The sequence below is a fragment of the Chlamydotis macqueenii genome, chromosome 2 (assembly GCF_036417535.1).
Source record: "Chlamydotis macqueenii isolate bChlMac1 chromosome 2, bChlMac1.mat, whole genome shotgun sequence".
NCBI classification, from domain to species: Eukaryota; Metazoa; Chordata; class Aves; order Otidiformes; family Otididae; genus Chlamydotis; species Chlamydotis macqueenii.
The window spans coordinates 70,422,489-70,440,683 of NC_141557.1; the positions used below are offsets into that span (position 1 = coordinate 70,422,489).

An 18,195-nucleotide genomic window follows, 5' to 3' on the forward strand; every position below is an offset into this window, starting at 1 on the left:
TACATAGCTTATGTTCACTTTTTTTTTTTATGTTAACTAGTAATTTTAGATTCATAGATTGGCATAGTTCCCTTGGTTTCAACTAGCATTGCTCATGCTACATGAGTTTATACTGAAGGAAATGTGTTCTCTAATAAAACATAGTTAGCATCTTCCATTATATCTTCCGTTTTATCTTACTCTTTATGCTAAAATTACCTGAAGCTTCTTAGTAGCTGATGATTTCTAGCCCAACTGGGAGACATCTGAACTTGTGGAGCTTTGACAGGCTAGCACATTTCTGCTTAAATTCTCTTCACCAATGGCAAACACCTTTTCAGCATTGTATAGTTTCAGTGCTCAGCTGTACTTGTCAGGAACTCTGATAAATGGCCTTGCATACACTTACAACACTCTGTAGATTTTGATGAGGACATCAAGCTTTATGACCTTGAAGCTACATCTTCTCAACTGTGAAATAAGAAGCATCTGAAGGAGTACCTGGTGGTTCTGAAGAAACTACAGGTGATCTTTTTTTTGTGAACAGCAAGACAGAAACGAGAAGAGAGAGTCCTCTGTTTTGAGGCTGGACAGGCAAAATCTTTATTTTGCAGAGGCTGGGTAACTCTGCAACAGACATCCCTCCAAACTTTACTCAGTGCATGTTAAACAAAGTGATTCAAGTTCTTTTAATTTGTCAGTACTATCACCTTGGATTAGAATCCTGAATAACAACATCTCTAAGTTTCGGGGAAGATCGGTTTCTTTTTTTATCACATTTACTTTATAGCCAGATCTAGTTTCCATAACTGTTCAAAATTAGTGTCTTTAATATATATGTCTTATAAAAGTATCCACCTTGGTAGCAGGGTACTGCTTTCCCATGTTGACTGGTAGCTCGGTCTTCACTGCATTGTTAGAGGTAATACAATGCTTTACAAATTTATCAAAATGATTGACCTATAATGTTGTCACTAAACATATCTGTATTATTCAGTGTAATAAGACTGTAGCAAGACTAAAGTAAGTCTCACTTCATGTTCTCTGCAGTATGAGAGTAGGATTTCTTTTTTTTCTTTTTTTTTTTTTCCTAGCTGTTACAAATGGCTTAATTGTCTAAGTTTTTTTTCTTATGCTCACGAACAGTAAATTATTTTAATTTTCTATTTGGAAGGAAAGTTGGGGAGAGTTGCTTTGTTGCTTTTTCTCTTTTCTTTTTAAAAACATATCTCAGAACTTACGGCACATTTTTGGCAGAGTGCACCGTGAATAATACTACCATGTGTCCAGAATTTTGACACAACTTTACCTCCTGGTTTGTGGCCATCTCCCAACGTGACAAGGTCACCTGAATTCCAACAGGCAGTGCAATTTTCAGAGCAGACCTTATCCAGCTACTAGAGTCTTTGCTTTCAATGAAGGGCACTCATCCCACTTACCTCTCAGTGCCTAACTTCCCTGTGATCTCTCTGTAGTTAACATGGGATTAACCTCTTAAAATTTCACTCTGCCTGAAAGGACTGTTAACTTTTCTTTCAGTATTTTTTTTTTCAAATCAGAAATGGTTCTTCATTTTTTGCTTGTTTTGTGATACACAGTGCACTAGATGTTGAAAGTCACTGGGAACAAATCTCCACCCAGCAGCCAGACTGTGAAGGAGGAGGACTAGGAGGTACTGATGGGACTAGAGATACGAGTTTTGTTTCTAGTCCTGCTGACACTTTGCTAGGTGAGCTCAGGCAAGTCACTTCTCCTTGGCATCTCACTTCTCCCATCTGTAAAAATGGAGTGGACAGGGTTTCTGTCACTGCAAAATGTTTTGGGATGCAGAGAATGAAATCCTAGGAAAAAGCTTTGTCGTAGTTCAGCCCCGATTGGGACCAGACTATGCAGTCTCTCTCTCACTCCCCCCACCCTCCGAGAGAATAGAGGGAGATGATATAGGAAAAAAGGCTCAAGGTTTGAGATAAGGACGGGGAGAAAATCCTTAAAGTTACCGTTACGGGCAAAACAGACTCGACTTGGGGAAAACTATTCATTTATTTCTAAAATTAGCAGGAGAATGAGACAGGGAACAAGATAACCTCCCCCCACCCCTCCCTCTTCCCGGGCTTAACATTATCTATACTACCTCCCCTCCCGAGCGGCACAGGGCGGGAAAAAGGGAATGGGGGTCGCGGTCAGTTCATCACGCGTTGTTTTACACCGCTGTATCATCATCGGGGGAAGAACTCCTCGCATTCCTCCTCTGCTCCAGCATGGGGTCCCTCCCCACAGGCCACAGTCCTTCATGAAACTGCTCCGGCGTGGGTCATCTCTTCCACGGGGTGCAGTCCCTCCAGAACAGCTGTCCCAGCGGGCCCTCCATGGGCCACAGCCTTCTTCAGGCCTCCACCTGCTCCGGCGTGGGGTCCTCCACGGGCTGCGGGTGGATCTCTGCCCCTCCGTGGACCTCCATGGGCTGCAGGGGGACAACCTGCTCCACCATGGTCTTCACCACAAGTTGCAGAGGAATCTTGGCCAGGAGCCTCATTACTCCTCCCCCTCCTTCTTCACTGACCTTGGTGTCTGCGGCCGTTCCTCACAACAGGCTGGCAGACGCCTCTCAGGATCCTTTTTACATCTTATTCACTTCTCATCTCCCCTCCACTTCTGGCAGCCAGGCCAGGCCGAGTTGGGCCCAGTCGGCTGCCCGGCGGGAGGCCAGAGGGTGAGGCCTGCAAGGCCCACAAGGCTCGCGCCTCCCCCTCTCTGCCCCCTGCTCAGCTGCTTCACATCTTCTCCCCCTCTTTTCCTGTTTTCCCCTTCTTCAATACGTTATCGCAGAGGCATTATCATGGGACATTCTGCTACCAATTGGCTCGGCCTTGGCCAGCAGCAGGTCCGCCCTAGGCCCGGCCGAGTCCACTGAGCAAAAGGGGCGCAACTTCTAGCAGTTTCCTACAGAAGCTACCATCTTAGGCCCCCCCCTCACTAACAAAACCAGAACAAGCTTTTATCTGGGTATTTGTTTATGGCTAGAAAGGTAGTGCTATCTGCGCTGTGATGTACAGATGCAATTTCTCATGGAGTGGAGCAAAGCAGAAGTACTGGGAATCCTCTTCATGTGAGATCCCTGTGGGAGGTGGGAGGCTGCTGAAGGCCCCACTAGTGGTGTCTCCATGCTGCCTCTGCTGCACCCTGACCTGGTGAGGAGGTGGGAAGGCCATCCCCACAGCACTCCTTGCAGGGAGTCCGATTTCATTAGGGCCAGGGCTCAACTGACTGTTTCAAATCACAATGGGATGACTGCCTCACCAGGCTGTAATACCAGTGCTAGGACTGATCAAAAAGAAGGGTAAATATTTTCCCTAACTGCTCCATTTTTGCTAAATGTTAGAAAACCAATTCCATTTTCCTTCAAAACTTTGCTGAATTTTGTGGACTTTCTCCTAAGAAGCAAAGACATGTTTACGGGAGGTGTTGTATAATTTTTTTTTCCAAATTGAAAATTATTATAGGTATATACTTCACCGTTTGTGAAGTAGTTTCATAGTGAAAATAACCAGTCAGCACTGACTAATAATATTGAGTCAGGTTCTTCTTTTGTCTGCAGTAGAAACAATACTTACTATTGTGTGTCTCTAGGTCGAGCCCAGACTGAAAGACCTTTTTCAAATACTGCTCTTGATCATGCTCTCTGAAATCAGTAGATGGGCTATTTGTGTAATTAGACCTCAAGATACCCAATGAAGAAACTGAAAAAGATGTGTGAAGGAGCTGGCTCACAGCTAAAGCAGTGCCTGTTATCAGGACCCAGAACAGGACAAAAGAGGTGCTGTGATTGAGCCCTTTGCTTTCAAAGAACATCTCGCTCTCTCCAGTACATCCCAGGCAAGCTCTGAAGGATATCCAGTGGTTCCTAGATTTTAGTCACTTTTTTTTTTCCTGAAAGGGCCCTCCATGTCTATATGAACTTGAAGCTAAACCACATTTCATGCCCTCTTGTTGGGAACGCCTGTGTCAACAATGGGTTGTTTTTACAGTCTAGACAATGCTGGTGTTCTGATGAGAAACAAGCACTTAGCTATGTGTGTGATGGTATGTGCCACTGAGAAAAAGCACTTGGGTTTATTCCAGTAAATCCCTGATTCAAAGGATATTGCAGCAATGATTACTCCACATTTGAAAAAAAATTACATGGGCTGCTCTGTTTTTGAAAACTTACACATTTTTTTCCTCTATTAAATTGCTTCCTGGTGATGGAAATGTCTGGGATTCTTTTTTCTGCTGCATCTATTTTCCTTTAGCGTGCACACCCCTGAGGTAATTAGTGTAGGTTAAAATTTACATAACTGACTTTGGGGTTTTGCAAATAGGAAAGATGGAAATTTATTCAAGGTGGTGAATAATTCATTTTAAAGCAAGTTTCCTGTTTTTTTTTTTTTTTTTAATCATGTAGAAGATGTATTACAGACTCAGAGAGATTTTCTGAATAGGACCCTAAGCATTGAATTTTTGATATATTTTATTTCTTAGTGTAGGTAAAGAAATATTAACCATGACTCATTGCACTTTTCCTGTTCAATAAGATTTGAATAAACTTAACAAATGTATTAGGTAGGTGATAGAGCTTTTTAAAAATTATCATGACACACTGTGACAAATATTTCACTAGGATCCTGAAGAAATAGTTTTAAATCATATTCCCATTGCTACTTCAGAGACAGAGAGATGGAAAACAGTGCAGTCAGTACAGAGAATCCCAATTTATTTTGTTTTTGAATATTCATTATTTAATTAAGATTAGGAAGATAAACAAGGGGATTGGACAGCCATGGGAGTCTGGTAATACAACCTTTTTTTTTCATTTCTCCCAAAACTTCTCTGCTTCTGGCTCAGTGTAAGCCTGGACTCCTAATGTCTGAATGTTGTTACGATATCGTGACTACTCAACATTTTACATGAAGAGAATTTTCTTTTTCATCTTATTTCTTAATTTAAGTGCTGAACTCAAAAATCACTATCCTAGGCATCACCAAGAGCTGCATCCAGGAGATAAATTATAAACCAAGCCCTCTTCCCACTTTCTGAACTTTAGCTTTTACTGCTTCAGCCAAGAACTTTAAACCCCTTCCTATCTGCCACCAAACTCTGGAAATGCCTGACATCTTTAGGTCAGTAGTTCTTGTCATTAAACCTCAAAGACTTTGAGCTCTGTTGCTGGACACCCTCCCAAATGCCCCAGCCATGGCAACCTGGTCCCCGTGCCTCACAAGGGTGATGAACATCGCTGCTCGGTCCTTGCTGCCACTGGGAGAAGTCCCCTATGCCTGCAAAAGCACGTCCCTGCAGTGTAGCCAGGGAGGAACAATCTGTCCTTTCAATTGCTGTGTGCCCCAGTGGCAATAGCCCTCACTGGACTGCGGGAAATAGCATGAGGGGGATCTAATCACCATAAGCAGACAGCTACTAGCTCTGCTGGAGAAGAGTAGGGACCAAAGCCAGCTCCCAGTCCTTCCTAGGGAAGTGGCACAGGTAGGCGTTCACCAGCCCGGAGAAAGAAAAACAGCAGCAGCATTTGTTGGGTTGGGAGAGAAATGGGTCCCTTTCCCTGCTCCAGGGTCTCCTAGTGAACTTCTGCCAAAAGTTGTCCAGGAGCAGGAGGACTTGGTTCCCACTAATGGAGGAGCAATGGTGAAGGAGGCATTGCCCATGACACAACTGCCATGTGGAGAGCTGGAAGGTCTTGTTTTGAGCTAGTTGGGTCATGCCACTTTTGTAATCATGTATGTGTGATGCTTGACCAGGGCCTGGAGAATTTATTGCATCCATCTGAGAGTCTCTGCTGGGACTATCAACAAATCATACTGTGTTTTAAGGCAATTATGTTGCCTCTGCTTTAATTTTACAGGATTAAAAAGGTTATGCTATAGTCTACACGCATAGGCTTTTGTAATATTATTACTCTGACAATTTTAATTTTGCAACTAAGCAGGATGCTTTGCCTTAGTCTTCAACAGAGATTCCTAAGCTTCCTTGAAAATAGCCAGACATTTGTCAAAAAGTTTAAAGATTTGGAAGAAAGGAGTGACTTCAACAGCCAGATATGGAACCTCTGATGGGGAAATTTTCTCCATGGACTATTATATTGTTTCCCTACCAAAATGTGGGGTTTTTTTTGTCTTTGAAGCTTGATGCGAATGGAAGTGGAGCATAATTTTACTCTGTTTAGATGAAAGTATAGGATATACAACAGGAAGCTTTCTTGTATATTAGTAATGTATGCACATTTTATGTCCTGCTCCTTGCAGGGGGGCTGGACTAGATGACCTTTGAAGGTCTCTTTCAACCCAAACCATTCTATGATTCTACAATTCTATGTCGGTCTCAGGGACACCAGTAGAAGATCCTGGCATGAGAAATGCCCTTGAATATTCAGCAAGATCTCTGAACAGTGAAGGTCAGGGAGAAGAATTTTGTTTTCTGGAGTCTACAACCTTCAGCAGGGTTATGGTTTTTCGGTTTTGCACAGAGAACACAATCCAAAAGATGTAGATGCTGGCTTCTTGATGGGATTACATTTTCCAGCTTGCAGTGCAAGAGTAAAACAATTTCAGGCCCTCCAGCTTCAGGCTGGAGAGCTGCAGAACCATGAGGGGAGAGGACTGCTCATGTGAGTTAGCCTCCTACACATTGCAACTTCCAAAAATGCCAGTCCCTCTTACCAAACACTTGAAAACAGTTGTGATGAGACAAGGCATCAAGATTTGAAGCAGATTTAAAGCAAGACAAGTTGTGGGCTGGTGGTCTATGCCTAACTGTTTTGTATGTTATATTTTGTTGTGTGTGTACAAGCATACTTATGCACATATATATATGTATATATGTAAGCATATATATGACTATGTGTTAGGTGTTGTAAAAATAAGGACTGTGGGGCACTACTGCGCACAAGTATACGTTGTACTGATCAAGCTTGTAAAACAAGATTAGAGCTCAGTTTTCCTTGGAAATAATGGATTAAATATGGACAAATATATGGAAAAAGGTTACATAAAAAAATAATGCAGTAAAGTAATGGTGGCTGAAATTCCTAATTGCTTCTGAAAAACTTCAGCCTTCAACTTCAAGGAGACCAGGGCAAACCTTTCAAAATTACTCACTCATGGCTTTTATTTCCATGTTCTTTCTGTATGTTTGGAAACAAACTAATTTTTTTAAATCTTTTCTTTCTGGCATATGGGACTCAAAGCACCATAAGGAAGTGTCTCGCAACAAGAAACAAAAGTTGCAAGCCAGGGTTCATGAATTCTTTCAAAGGTATGTCAGCTAAGGACTACTTTGTATTTCTATCTAATGTGCTTTCCTTCCAAAGATCTTGCAGTGCTTTACAGATATCAATGAATGGAACTTCTCCCAAACAAAGGATGTCAGGCCTGGAAAAAATAAACCTATGTTTTGAAAGAGGCTTCCATTTTCAGATACCCAGCTTGGATTGTAATTTTTAAGGACTACACACAACGCACTCCAAAAGGTGACCAAATGTCTTCTCCCAGCGCCATTCATCCCTACCTCTGCATTACCCTTAGGAAGTGAAGGAAATATAAATTGGAGCAATATTTTTGTGATCAAGCTATATGTGACCTTCAGATAAACACATGCATCGTTATCCACAAACAAATGAATAGAAGAAATAAATAACCGTCATGGATGCAGCCAAGGAATCTATTTTGTGCTGTGACAGCTGACGTGTGTGGTGGTGAGCACAAAAGAGGCCTAACTTCACTGAATAAGTTATTCTTTTGAATCTAATACCTAGCAAAAAAAGGAAAGGAGAAAAATGGTGCAGCCAAAGAGAGATCAAGTGCGGTTATTTAAATGTTTGATGTTCAGTAATGAAAACTGTTTACCTTCATAATTGTGTATTAGCAGCTAATAAAGGCAATAGATACAGTAGTTTAAAAGTAATAGAATCAACAACAAAGTGTATTTAATTTTAAATTGAATTGCAAGTAAATGAGTGTCCTAATGAACCCCTGTGTCAATGCAGCTCTAACCAAATTAAGTGAAATAATTTCCATCAAGAGAAACTAAATAAGTACAAAGTTTCAAACAGACCATTCTTCTCAAGGAGAGAAGTTAACTTCTCAGATGTTTCAGCTCTACAGATTAGCTAGCACCGTTCAGGAACCATCTTCTGTTACTTCCATTTAGGACAATTGGACCCAAGTTGACTTGACTGCGGCTTAGGGATAAAACTTCAAAGGTGATTGACCCTGTGCTTCTTGCTTTCAGCCCTTAATACTGGAATCTTGTCCTTAGTTCTCATCTCATCCTGGCTTGGGCAAAATTCCCATGGATGTCATTGTGACAAGTGTCTACACAGATCTTGCAACTGATTCAGCTACTGCCTGGGCATTTACATGAAACAATTCTACTGGTAGAGGAATCTGGAAAATAGTTTAGCTGTGCACCAGTGGTAATTTTATTGATGTAAATGTGTATAAATACGTTTCTAAAAAACAACAACAAAAAAGGCATAGACAAGGTCCGAGTAGAAACTGATTTATAGCAATGCAGAACTTGGGGACAGGAGCATCTGTTTCAGAAGAGGGGAATTTGAACTATGTGTTACCTAGCTAACATGTGTGCATGAGCTTGGGATATTTAGTAGGATTGCAGAATGTCTGTAATTTTCTTGATAAAGAACCATGTTAATTTTACAGATGTGGAGGCTTCTCAAATTATCACTTAGCATGCAAGGGAGGAAACACGAATGAAGACTCTAGGTTTGAATTTTCCGAAAGCAAGTCAGAAAATATTGAAGGAATGCTTCAGAAACGCAGTCCAGGGAAATGTTCTTGATTTGATTCTTGATGGTTTTTTTTTTTTTTTTTTGTTTGAGTGAACAACAAATTTTAGCATTTTCTTTTGTGGCTAAAAACTTAACTGAATACATAGCTTGGCAGCTTAAGAGGGCCTGTCCTCTGATTGCCTGTGTCGTAGATGCCCAAGTTAATCCTGAATTGCAGCTGTGCCTGATACAGTGATTTCTCCTTGGCTCCTTACAACTCCTCTCAGCAGGCTGCAAGCAGCTCCCTTGACCTCCAGGGTGGCACATGGCTGGCCCTCAGCCACAAACAGCTTGCTCAGCCTCCAGCTCCTGAGAGCTGTGTCTTTCTCTGTGCCCTACTGCCTGCCCTGGCTCCACCTGCAAGTGTGGCTGGAGCATCGCCAGTGCCAGTGTGGCTGATCAACCCTCCCCAAACTTTTCAGGTGGGTTGTGAAAACAAGAGCTGAAATGTTTTGAAGCCAGCAGAGCATCTACAGATGTTTTTACTTAGGGTCATTTCTATTTAGATACTAGTGTGGAGTAGGGACAGAGGAATTGCTCATGGTTCTGTATCTATGGAAAGATGGGATGAGCTTGCCAAAGCATACAGCTTCATTGTGGTTGTTGTAAATGACTTAGTTTTGCATTTACTTCTGCTGTGCTCTAGGAACAAGGCTTCTCCATAGGGTACTGTGTCTTTTGTGTATCCTGTGCACTAAGCAGGGCAGCATTGTGTCATCCAGTGTAGGGCTGTTTGTACAGTATTTGCCAGCATTCTGTGTTGCTACAGGGGCTTCTCTTTAAAAAAAAAAAAAAAAAAAAAAAATCTTTGAGTTGATTTGATTACCCCCCAAACTACTTTAACTATGCAAGAAGTTAACACATGAGTACCAAGGAAGGTTTAACGGCTCACATGCATCTGAATACTTGTGTATGTGCCTGTGTGTGTGTATATATACATATATATTCATTTATAATTGATATATATAGGGTTTTAATATATATAAAGTAAAATCTTTTAGAAGGTTTATAAATTATATCAAATTTATATATAAATTTATAGGATTTTTTTTTTTAAAAAAGGTAAGATTTATATAAATAAAATAAGATTTTTTTCAGTGGTTTAAAGTGACCCAATCCCCAAGGAACCAACGGTTTCCAAAAACCCATTCCAGTTTATTGAAGCTGTCACCTGGTCCTCAAAGTGTCAACAGAGGCAATGGCTTCCTACTTTAGTACTCTTAACCTAAAACCCAAGCCTCAATGCTAGACAGAGCTGACTATACACAAATAGTGAAACTTTAGGTTCCTTATATCAACATGTAGTACAGACTGGCAAATAGTGGTCATGTTACTGGGGCTGAGACTGCATTTTTCATCTGCTGCTTTTGGAAGCATAGCCATTTCTCTGCTGTAGCACACTGTTGTTTCTTCTGAGTGCCCTGCAAGGCTTATAATATATTCAACGAAAACATCAAACTGTGATGTATTTCCAACAGCAAGTGCTTTCTGTGTCTGCATTGTAGTTTATTTGTTTTCAGTTCTTCTTCCCTCTTCCCTGTCTAACTGCTGCAGAGTGAGAAGTTGGATGTTGAAAGGAGAGGAGAGTGGATATGAAGAAGAAATGGTCGCCAGCTTTGGTAACCTTGCAGGTGCGAATACTGGATTAGACAGAGCAGCAGGACCTTGTGGGAAGGTAAGGTTTACCATGAGTGCTCTTTTCCCTGAAGTGAACTGCTAAATGACTAGATCAATTTCACTGCATTATTATTTGTTGGTTTTTTTTTTCCTTTTCATAGTCTAAGAGGATAGAGTTTAGCAGATTTCAAAATATGCTTTCCAGCAGAAGTAACCATACGCTTAAAGAGAATGTCTAAAGCTATTAATGATGAATCATTTGGGCATGGCAAGAGTTCTTCAAAACAGTTTGTCAGCACTGGCCAAGCAAAGTCTTTCAGCAGGAGATGAGACAGCTACGCCACCATGCAAATGAGACAGGCTTGAAATATGATGAATCTTCTATCTACTTTTCCTACTCGACTGACACTCGCTTTGAGGAAGGTTGTAAATGCAAGAGAGATTGTGGTATAATTCCTCAGACTGGCGTTTCTGCCCCCCAGTCACTATTCGATTATCTTCCAAATTGCTGTGTTTCAGAGAGATAAAGATTTTTTATGGCTTGCTGACTTGAAACAACCAGAAGAGCCAGAAAAGAGATGGCTAACCGGCCATGCATAGTAATTCCATTGGTAAATGACAAAATCTTTGTTTGTATGACATTTCCAAAATTACTACAGAAGATGAATCTAAAATACAAAATGTCACATTTGGCATGCAAAACTATCACAATATATTTCAGTATAAAATTCATAGAGGCGTTTAATTTAGAATGTGTTTAATAACGAAGTCTGACTGCATCAGTAATCCTGCCTTGAGGTTTAAAAAGATTGTCTTATTTATTCACATAATGTTAATTTTTTTTATATATATGATTCAGAAACCAAAAATATTAAGGTTAAATCATCATTGTTAATTAAGATTTTCTAATTAAGCTGAAAATAATTGTCATTCAGATTAGTTGTTAAGTATGGTTTGTGTGGAGAAACAAAAGAAGTTTAACAAATTCAACTGTTTATTTAACTGCTTAATTTAATTCCAGAAGCTTTCTATCTATATGGAAATATGCTATCTCTTCCAAAATAAATCCAAGACAGGATTAAAGAAGAGATTATTAGCTACTGTAGGCTTAAACTGTGAGACTACTAAACCTAGTAGTCAAGGTAGCTATTTGATTCTGAAGTGTGGCATGGGTTCTTGTATCACATTGCAATCAAAGAAGAGGACCTAGCACTAGTGTTTTGTCAAAATAATGGAAGAAATTTATTCAGTGGGGAATAAAAAAATAGCATTGCTGATTTGAAGCACTAAATAATTAGTTATTGCAGAAGTAATTTTGTCCACTAAATTCAACACTGGAGCCAAACTGGGATTCTCTGTACATGCCTGACCCTGCAGATTGCATTTGGGCAGCACTGAAGTATCCACTGGTGTTAGTGGGACAGACCCTACGCCTTTACTCAGGCAAGACTTGTAAGGATCATACTGCTGTGACTGTTCCCCTCTGCCAACCTCCGTGCTGTAAGCTGAGCAACCAAGCAAAGAAAGAACCAGAAAGGCATTTCTGAGGCACAGCATTTATTCCATACTAAACATTCTGTAACTCAGACAACATCTTGTCAACAGCAAGCAGCAGATGTTTCCTTTTGTCTGGACTTGGAATAAAGGTGCCTGTAGGGAGTTGTTATTAAACTCTACACGTGTTGCACTTTGATTACTACTTTTAATAGATTCTGATTATATGATAATCAGAAGGTGAAAGGATAGTCTGCATATTACACAGCACTAATAGCTTTGGCAAGGCTAATAATTAGCATAAAAACATGGCCTGCCCTGTCTTTCACTCTGTGCCTGCAGCCTGCTCATCACATCACGTATTGTGCCTGTCTTGCAAAGCATGCTGTATTTTTTGAAGGTGTTGTTTTCCAGTTAATTCTGCCTTATTATTGCAGACTAATGGCTTCTGGTGTCATACTTCAACAGCCCCACCTTCCCTCCAAGGATGCCATACATTTTATTAGTAGTATTTGTATTATTTTTTTTATCTGTCATCTCTATGACTTTTGACCTCCCTAATTGCAGATCCTCAGTTAGCAATAGATAATTGCAGGTTTAACAAGAAGCGTGTTGTCTGCTTTTCGGTAGTTATTTTCTTGAAGAAATTTGTTCTTGCTAATTGTATGGTTAAAGTCAGCTCAACCCAGGTCAGTAACTCAGAGCCTTCTTCCTAGGTTGACTGCTCCAAGATACCACAGCCGATAGAAATTCACATCAAATGCCTGAGGGGAGTCAAAGATAAGATCCCTAAAGGCCTCTACACCCTCAAAGTTTCTGTTCTCAGCCGCTTAGGTGGTGGTTTGCTGGAGTGGCCCAAGCTGACGGAGCAGCCTCAGGCCAGGACAACATTGCCTGTTAGTCATGATGGAAACTTTTACAACACTGAAATCTACTTTGGACAACGTATCTGGACAGTAAGCAACACTTCTTAAATATGCTGCCTTTGCTTTGGAAGTTAAAACACATCCGCTCTTTCTCCTTCAGGCTTATATATTTAATGCATTCCATCATGTTCATAATTCATTTAATAATTTAAGGTGCAATTTAGGAAGGGGCAATTTTTTTTTCCCCTAGGTTAACCCTCATCACTCACTCTAAAAGTGCCAAGTATACACTACATCATATAGTGTTGTCAGCTAATTTTAAATTTTACTTTTATTCTCTCTTATCTATGCAGCTTGTCAGCTATGTAATTTGATTTCTTTAAAGTAGCTTTAGAATAATAAATGAACGAGTGGGTGTATATAAACACATGAATGCCCAAATCCTTCTGTGAGTTTTTAGCTCCATTGACCCCCATTTGCCAAAAAAGCAGCATTTGGATTATTTTGGAAGGAGCCCAAACACTTGAGGCTCTATTCTGTCTTTTGCGACTGAGGCACACATATTTTCCTGCCTAAGCATGCTGTGCGTGGCAGGATTGTTGTGTGTCAGTTGCTCACTGTTGTAGCTAATGCCTAGTGCTGGTTGAAACACTGGTCTCAGATAAACTCTCTGGCACATGAAAGCTTCTTTATGGTTTGAAAAACAACCACCATCTCTCTTCATGTTTTGTTTTTTTTTTTTTTTTGTTTGTGTGTGTATTATAAGACATCGGTAGAATGAGAAAAAGAATCTTTTCCATTTTGAATTATTTATTTTGCAGTATGACCTGAACGATAGATTTCCTCCTCCATCCCTTCCACTATGCAAAGTGTCATGCAGATACAGAACAGATGGATAGTCCCTGTCCCAAAGAGCTTTCAGATAAAGCAACCGTTATGTACAGCACTGATGCTTTCAGTTACTTGCAGATAGGTCATTTCATCTGTTGGGTTTGTGATATATAAAGTGCTGCTAAGTCACATTTTCTGCTTTTTAATTGTTTATAATCTGTAATGGATAACGAACAGTGTCTGTAAATACAGCTGTTGGTATGAAAAGAATCATGTATATAGAGAGGGAAATTGTGAATGTAACTGTCATATGGCGTTAAAACAAATACATGTATTTATCAGAGAATCACTGAGGTGGGATTCCTCCCTAGGCAGTGTGCACGCATCCTGCTTACTGCCTTGAAGACAAAGCCCTCAGGCTTCATTGAAAGAAGACTACCGGCAGTACAACTGAACGACTCTGGCATGCCCTGCCTCTTGCTTTCAGCATCATGTTTCTCCTCGGTCTTGCCTGCTGCTTTGGCTCCTACCTGAGGAATGTCCCCTGTTCTCAGTACCAAGCAAGAGCTAGTTCAGATTGACCTGTCTTTTGTCCAGCTGCTCCTCAACACAAAGGAACTCCTGATATGGATTTATGAGGAGTATGTACAAAGTCCACGTACTTGTCTTTCTATTAGTTTCTACTGTGTTGTGCGGACACCTCAGTAACTGCTTAGAGATAGCTATTATACTTTATCCAAAGGTCTGAGAGAAATGCTTGGTAGTTTTACCACTTTTCCAGAGTTTGCTTTAAAGTCCTCCTTGAGTCTCACAGAGCACATTTAATTAGTATCTTCACCAAACTTCATTTTTAGTCTACTGAACCAGTCCATTGGTTCACCAGGCAAGTCCACTTAAAATGCAGGACCAGGAGGAGAAGTCAGATTGAAATGACGTTCTGATGATTCTGTCTTCATTACTGTGTAACAGACAGCAAAAGCTTAATGTCGTAATTTTAGGGAACCTCTTCCATCAGCTAGCTCATTTTGAAGATGTAGGTGTTGTGCTCTGATTCTACCTTTCTGTTCTTCCACCTTGATATTGGCCCATAACCTTAAGGTATTTTTCAAAAGAAACCCTTAAGATCTGTGCCGATATGAGGCAAATTTTAGATTTCGGATGGTTAGCATCTACTGAAAAACGTAGCGTAAGCAGTGAGGTGGGCTCCAGCTGAGCATCTGGGTTTGAACACACTCTTAAATACAGCACTTCTGCCCTGGGATATATTACAGTGGGGGAAATACAAGTGCTTACAAATGAAGAATAAGCTTTTGTTTTCAATGGCTGGAATAATGGTAGGAGTTCAGTGTAAACATGGTGAAAATGAAGACAGGCATGCTTGATATTGAAGGAAAGCTTAGTTTTAACTAATATATTAGAGAAATTGTTCCAGAACACTACATCCTTCCAAAAATAATAACCCTGTCATGTCGACAAAGTTGGTGTCAGCATGGGTTACCTGCTGCGTACAGAAAGTGCTGGTCATGTAAGTTAGATCTGCCTCAGGGCTAGTCTGACTTGCGCACCCGACCTTTCAAAAATGTTTTTTGTTCATTAATCAATGTTCTTTGCTCCAGCTTGCCAGCTTCCCTTCTTTCCCCTCCTTCACTATCCTCCTTTTTAGTTTGTCAACCTACCTCCCCCAATAACCTCTGACTACATATTAGACAGTGCCTCCCTAATAGCTCCCGTTGAATTTTATTTGGATTTCAGTAAGGCCAGAGAGTCACACAAGTAGGTTTTTTTTTTCCCTTAAATTATGCTGGATAAAACACATATGAATGCTTTGGATTGTGATAAAATACAATTGCTGTTTTAAATTACTCTACATCTTCAGGAGAAGCAACTAACAGCATGATCTGAAGGGGACTTGCTTTAGACCCAGCATTTCAAGGACATTTTAATATATTTAGTTTGTGCAAGGGGACTGTAGACTTAGATGGGTTAGTGTTGAGTGGTTTCGGTGAAGCAAGAGCTATTTTGAAGCTTCAGCTACATGATAACACAAACTGAAAGTGAACCCAGGCTGATATTCAAAAAATGCAGTAGGTTAACTCTGGCGGTAAAGAAGCTTTGTTCTTAAAATTTCAGTATACTCTTGCACTACCTGATTTTTCTCAGGTCTGGAATGAAAGTTGAGTAAGGAAAGGATAAGAAAGGAGATGAGATGTTTACTGTGCATCTTGTAAGGCAGTTACGCAATTAGATTGTCCTTGGCAGCAGCTGCACAGATGTGACTGCATCATCTTTACAGTAGACCGAGGAGAAGAGGAGGCTCCAGGGAGACCTGATAGCAGTCTTCCAGTACCTCAAGGGGGCCTACAAGAAAGATGGGGAAAGACTGTTCAGTAGGGCCTGCTGTGATAAGACGAGGGGTAATGGTTTTAAAATAGAGGGAGGTAGTTTTAGATTGGATATTAGGAAAAATTTTTTTTACAATGAAAGTTGTAGAACACTGGAACAGGTTGCCCAGAGAGGTGGTGGAAGCACCATCCCTGGAAACATTCAAGGCCAGGCTGGATGGGGCTCTGAGCAACCTGATCTAGTTGGGCATGTCCCTGCTCCTTGCAGGGAGGTTGGACTAGATGACCTTTGAAGGTCCCTTCCAACCCTAACCATTCTATGATTCTGTGATTTTACTAGTATAATTTCCTTATTGCTGTCTCATGGTGGCTAAGGTCCTAGCATAGGTAAGACCTAAGTAGTCAGTAAACAGTTTTCGTTCACAGTGTATTTAAAGCAGTGTCTTATTACTCCACAGGATCCATGTCCCAGTGTTAGCAAGTCCAGATGACATTTTTCAGCCTAGTGATGACTTGAAGAGCACAAATGAGTTCAGTTTTGCTTACAAAAAGAAAAATTGTGATTTGCTGCTTTTTTTTTTGTCAACTTTTCTTAAGTTAGTCCAGTAAACATTAAAATAGTATGAAACAAGTACAACAATAAGAACAAATCCTCACTTTTCAGAGTCAAAATATTCATTGACTTCAATGGAATAAAAATTGGAGTGTGGCTAAAATGCTTCTCTCTTTAAAAGAAAAAAAGTTTTCAGCTATGATTTCAATCATCAGGACTAAAATATTTTGTTTTACACCACGTTTCACCTACTAAGAGAAGGAACTTTTAAGGAAGATGTTCATATTTCAGATATTTACAATAAATAATGAATATTTCTGGAATGCTTTTCCAGAAAAAATATTGCATATTAGGGAGTGAGTTTTTGTTCAGAAAGAGAAGTTCAAATAGGAATTTTTCAGCTATTGTGAAGAGCACTATAAGCCAATGAGTGACGTTTAAAAAAACCTTCATTAAGCTATCCATCACCTGGGATATGATTCCAGCACTGTTGAGGTGAAACAGGAACAATCATGTCAATGTTGTGCTCCCCAGGTTGCTATTTAACCCCGATCCTGCTGCACCTGTTTGGCATCGGTCCTTATTCTGTGCCAGCCTTCCAAAATTGGCCCTTCAGCAAAAACCAGTGAGCTCCAGAAGTATGTGAGCACTGGTGCTACACATTTTCCCCAACGTACCTGGAACTTGGGATAGCACTAGGTCAGTTCATATGCATATATAAAGCCACTGTTGCTGAGAGAACAGTTCACATATGTGTAGATTTTTAAAGAGTTATCAACTGTTTAATATTTATGTATCAGAGTGGCACTGTACTAGCAGTATTATAACAGTAGCTAGGTACAATTTTGTTTTACTTGAGGGAAATTCAATATGTATAAACCAGCAACTTTTCAAACATGACATTTAATCCACACATGTAAATCATACCAGGAGATCTATTATTCATTATTAAAAGGGCACCATATTTTTATTACACTGAAAATGAAACACAAATGCTGTGAAAAATTTAGTGCCTTTTCCTGAAGTTTCAGGACACTTATCATACAGTCATCTAGCAGGGGCTGACACTCATTTTAAAATATAGCTACAAAATTAATAAATTTGGACTCTTTTTGTTGGAGAAAGAGGATGTTCTATTTCACTGAATGAGGTGGATTTATTTTTTTATTTAAGGCTTCCTAAATACTTAAGATGGCAAAGTACTTTGGTAATGTTCACATTTGGAGTTAGCTATATAATGAATAAAGTTCATATCTTTGTTGTTATTAGTCATTTCCAGCATTTTCCTCCCTGAAGGGCATTTTGAAAACTACATATATCAGAAACTGATTAACATGACCTAAGGTATTAATTCTTAAAATATGATGAAACAAACAGTTTCAAGGACCTTATTTTTTGTATGTCAGCAGCTGTCTAAGGACTGTGATGCTTTTAGTAATTACAAAACAAGGTATCATTAAGAAAAGTAGAGCACAAACTTTTTTTTCTCCCCCTCCTTATTTTATTCTTGAGCGAAATGCTGGTGCAGATGAAGAACATTTAGCTCTAGGACACTTTATAGGACATAACATAAGAGTTTGATACACTATGAAAAAAGATAGGAAGTAATAATGCTTGGCAGTGCCAGAGGACTTTCAAAATGAGAGCCACTTAAATTTTCCCTGGATGCAATTATTT

General features: G+C 40.0%; 1 protein-coding gene across 1 annotated transcript in view; it reads left to right on the forward strand.

Moving 5' to 3' along the window:
• Positions 1 to 10,382: 10,382 nt before the first annotated feature.
• The window catches only part of LOC104477431 (uncharacterized), a 124,926-nt gene continuing 117,113 nt past the window's right edge, over positions 10,383 to 18,195 (forward strand). The window contains exons 1-2 of the mRNA XM_086741480.1: positions 10,383 to 10,490; positions 12,643 to 12,882. Coding sequence (XP_086597606.1) covers positions 10,383 to 10,490; positions 12,643 to 12,882 — 348 coding nt within the window. The remainder of the gene's footprint in view (positions 10,491 to 12,642; positions 12,883 to 18,195) is intronic.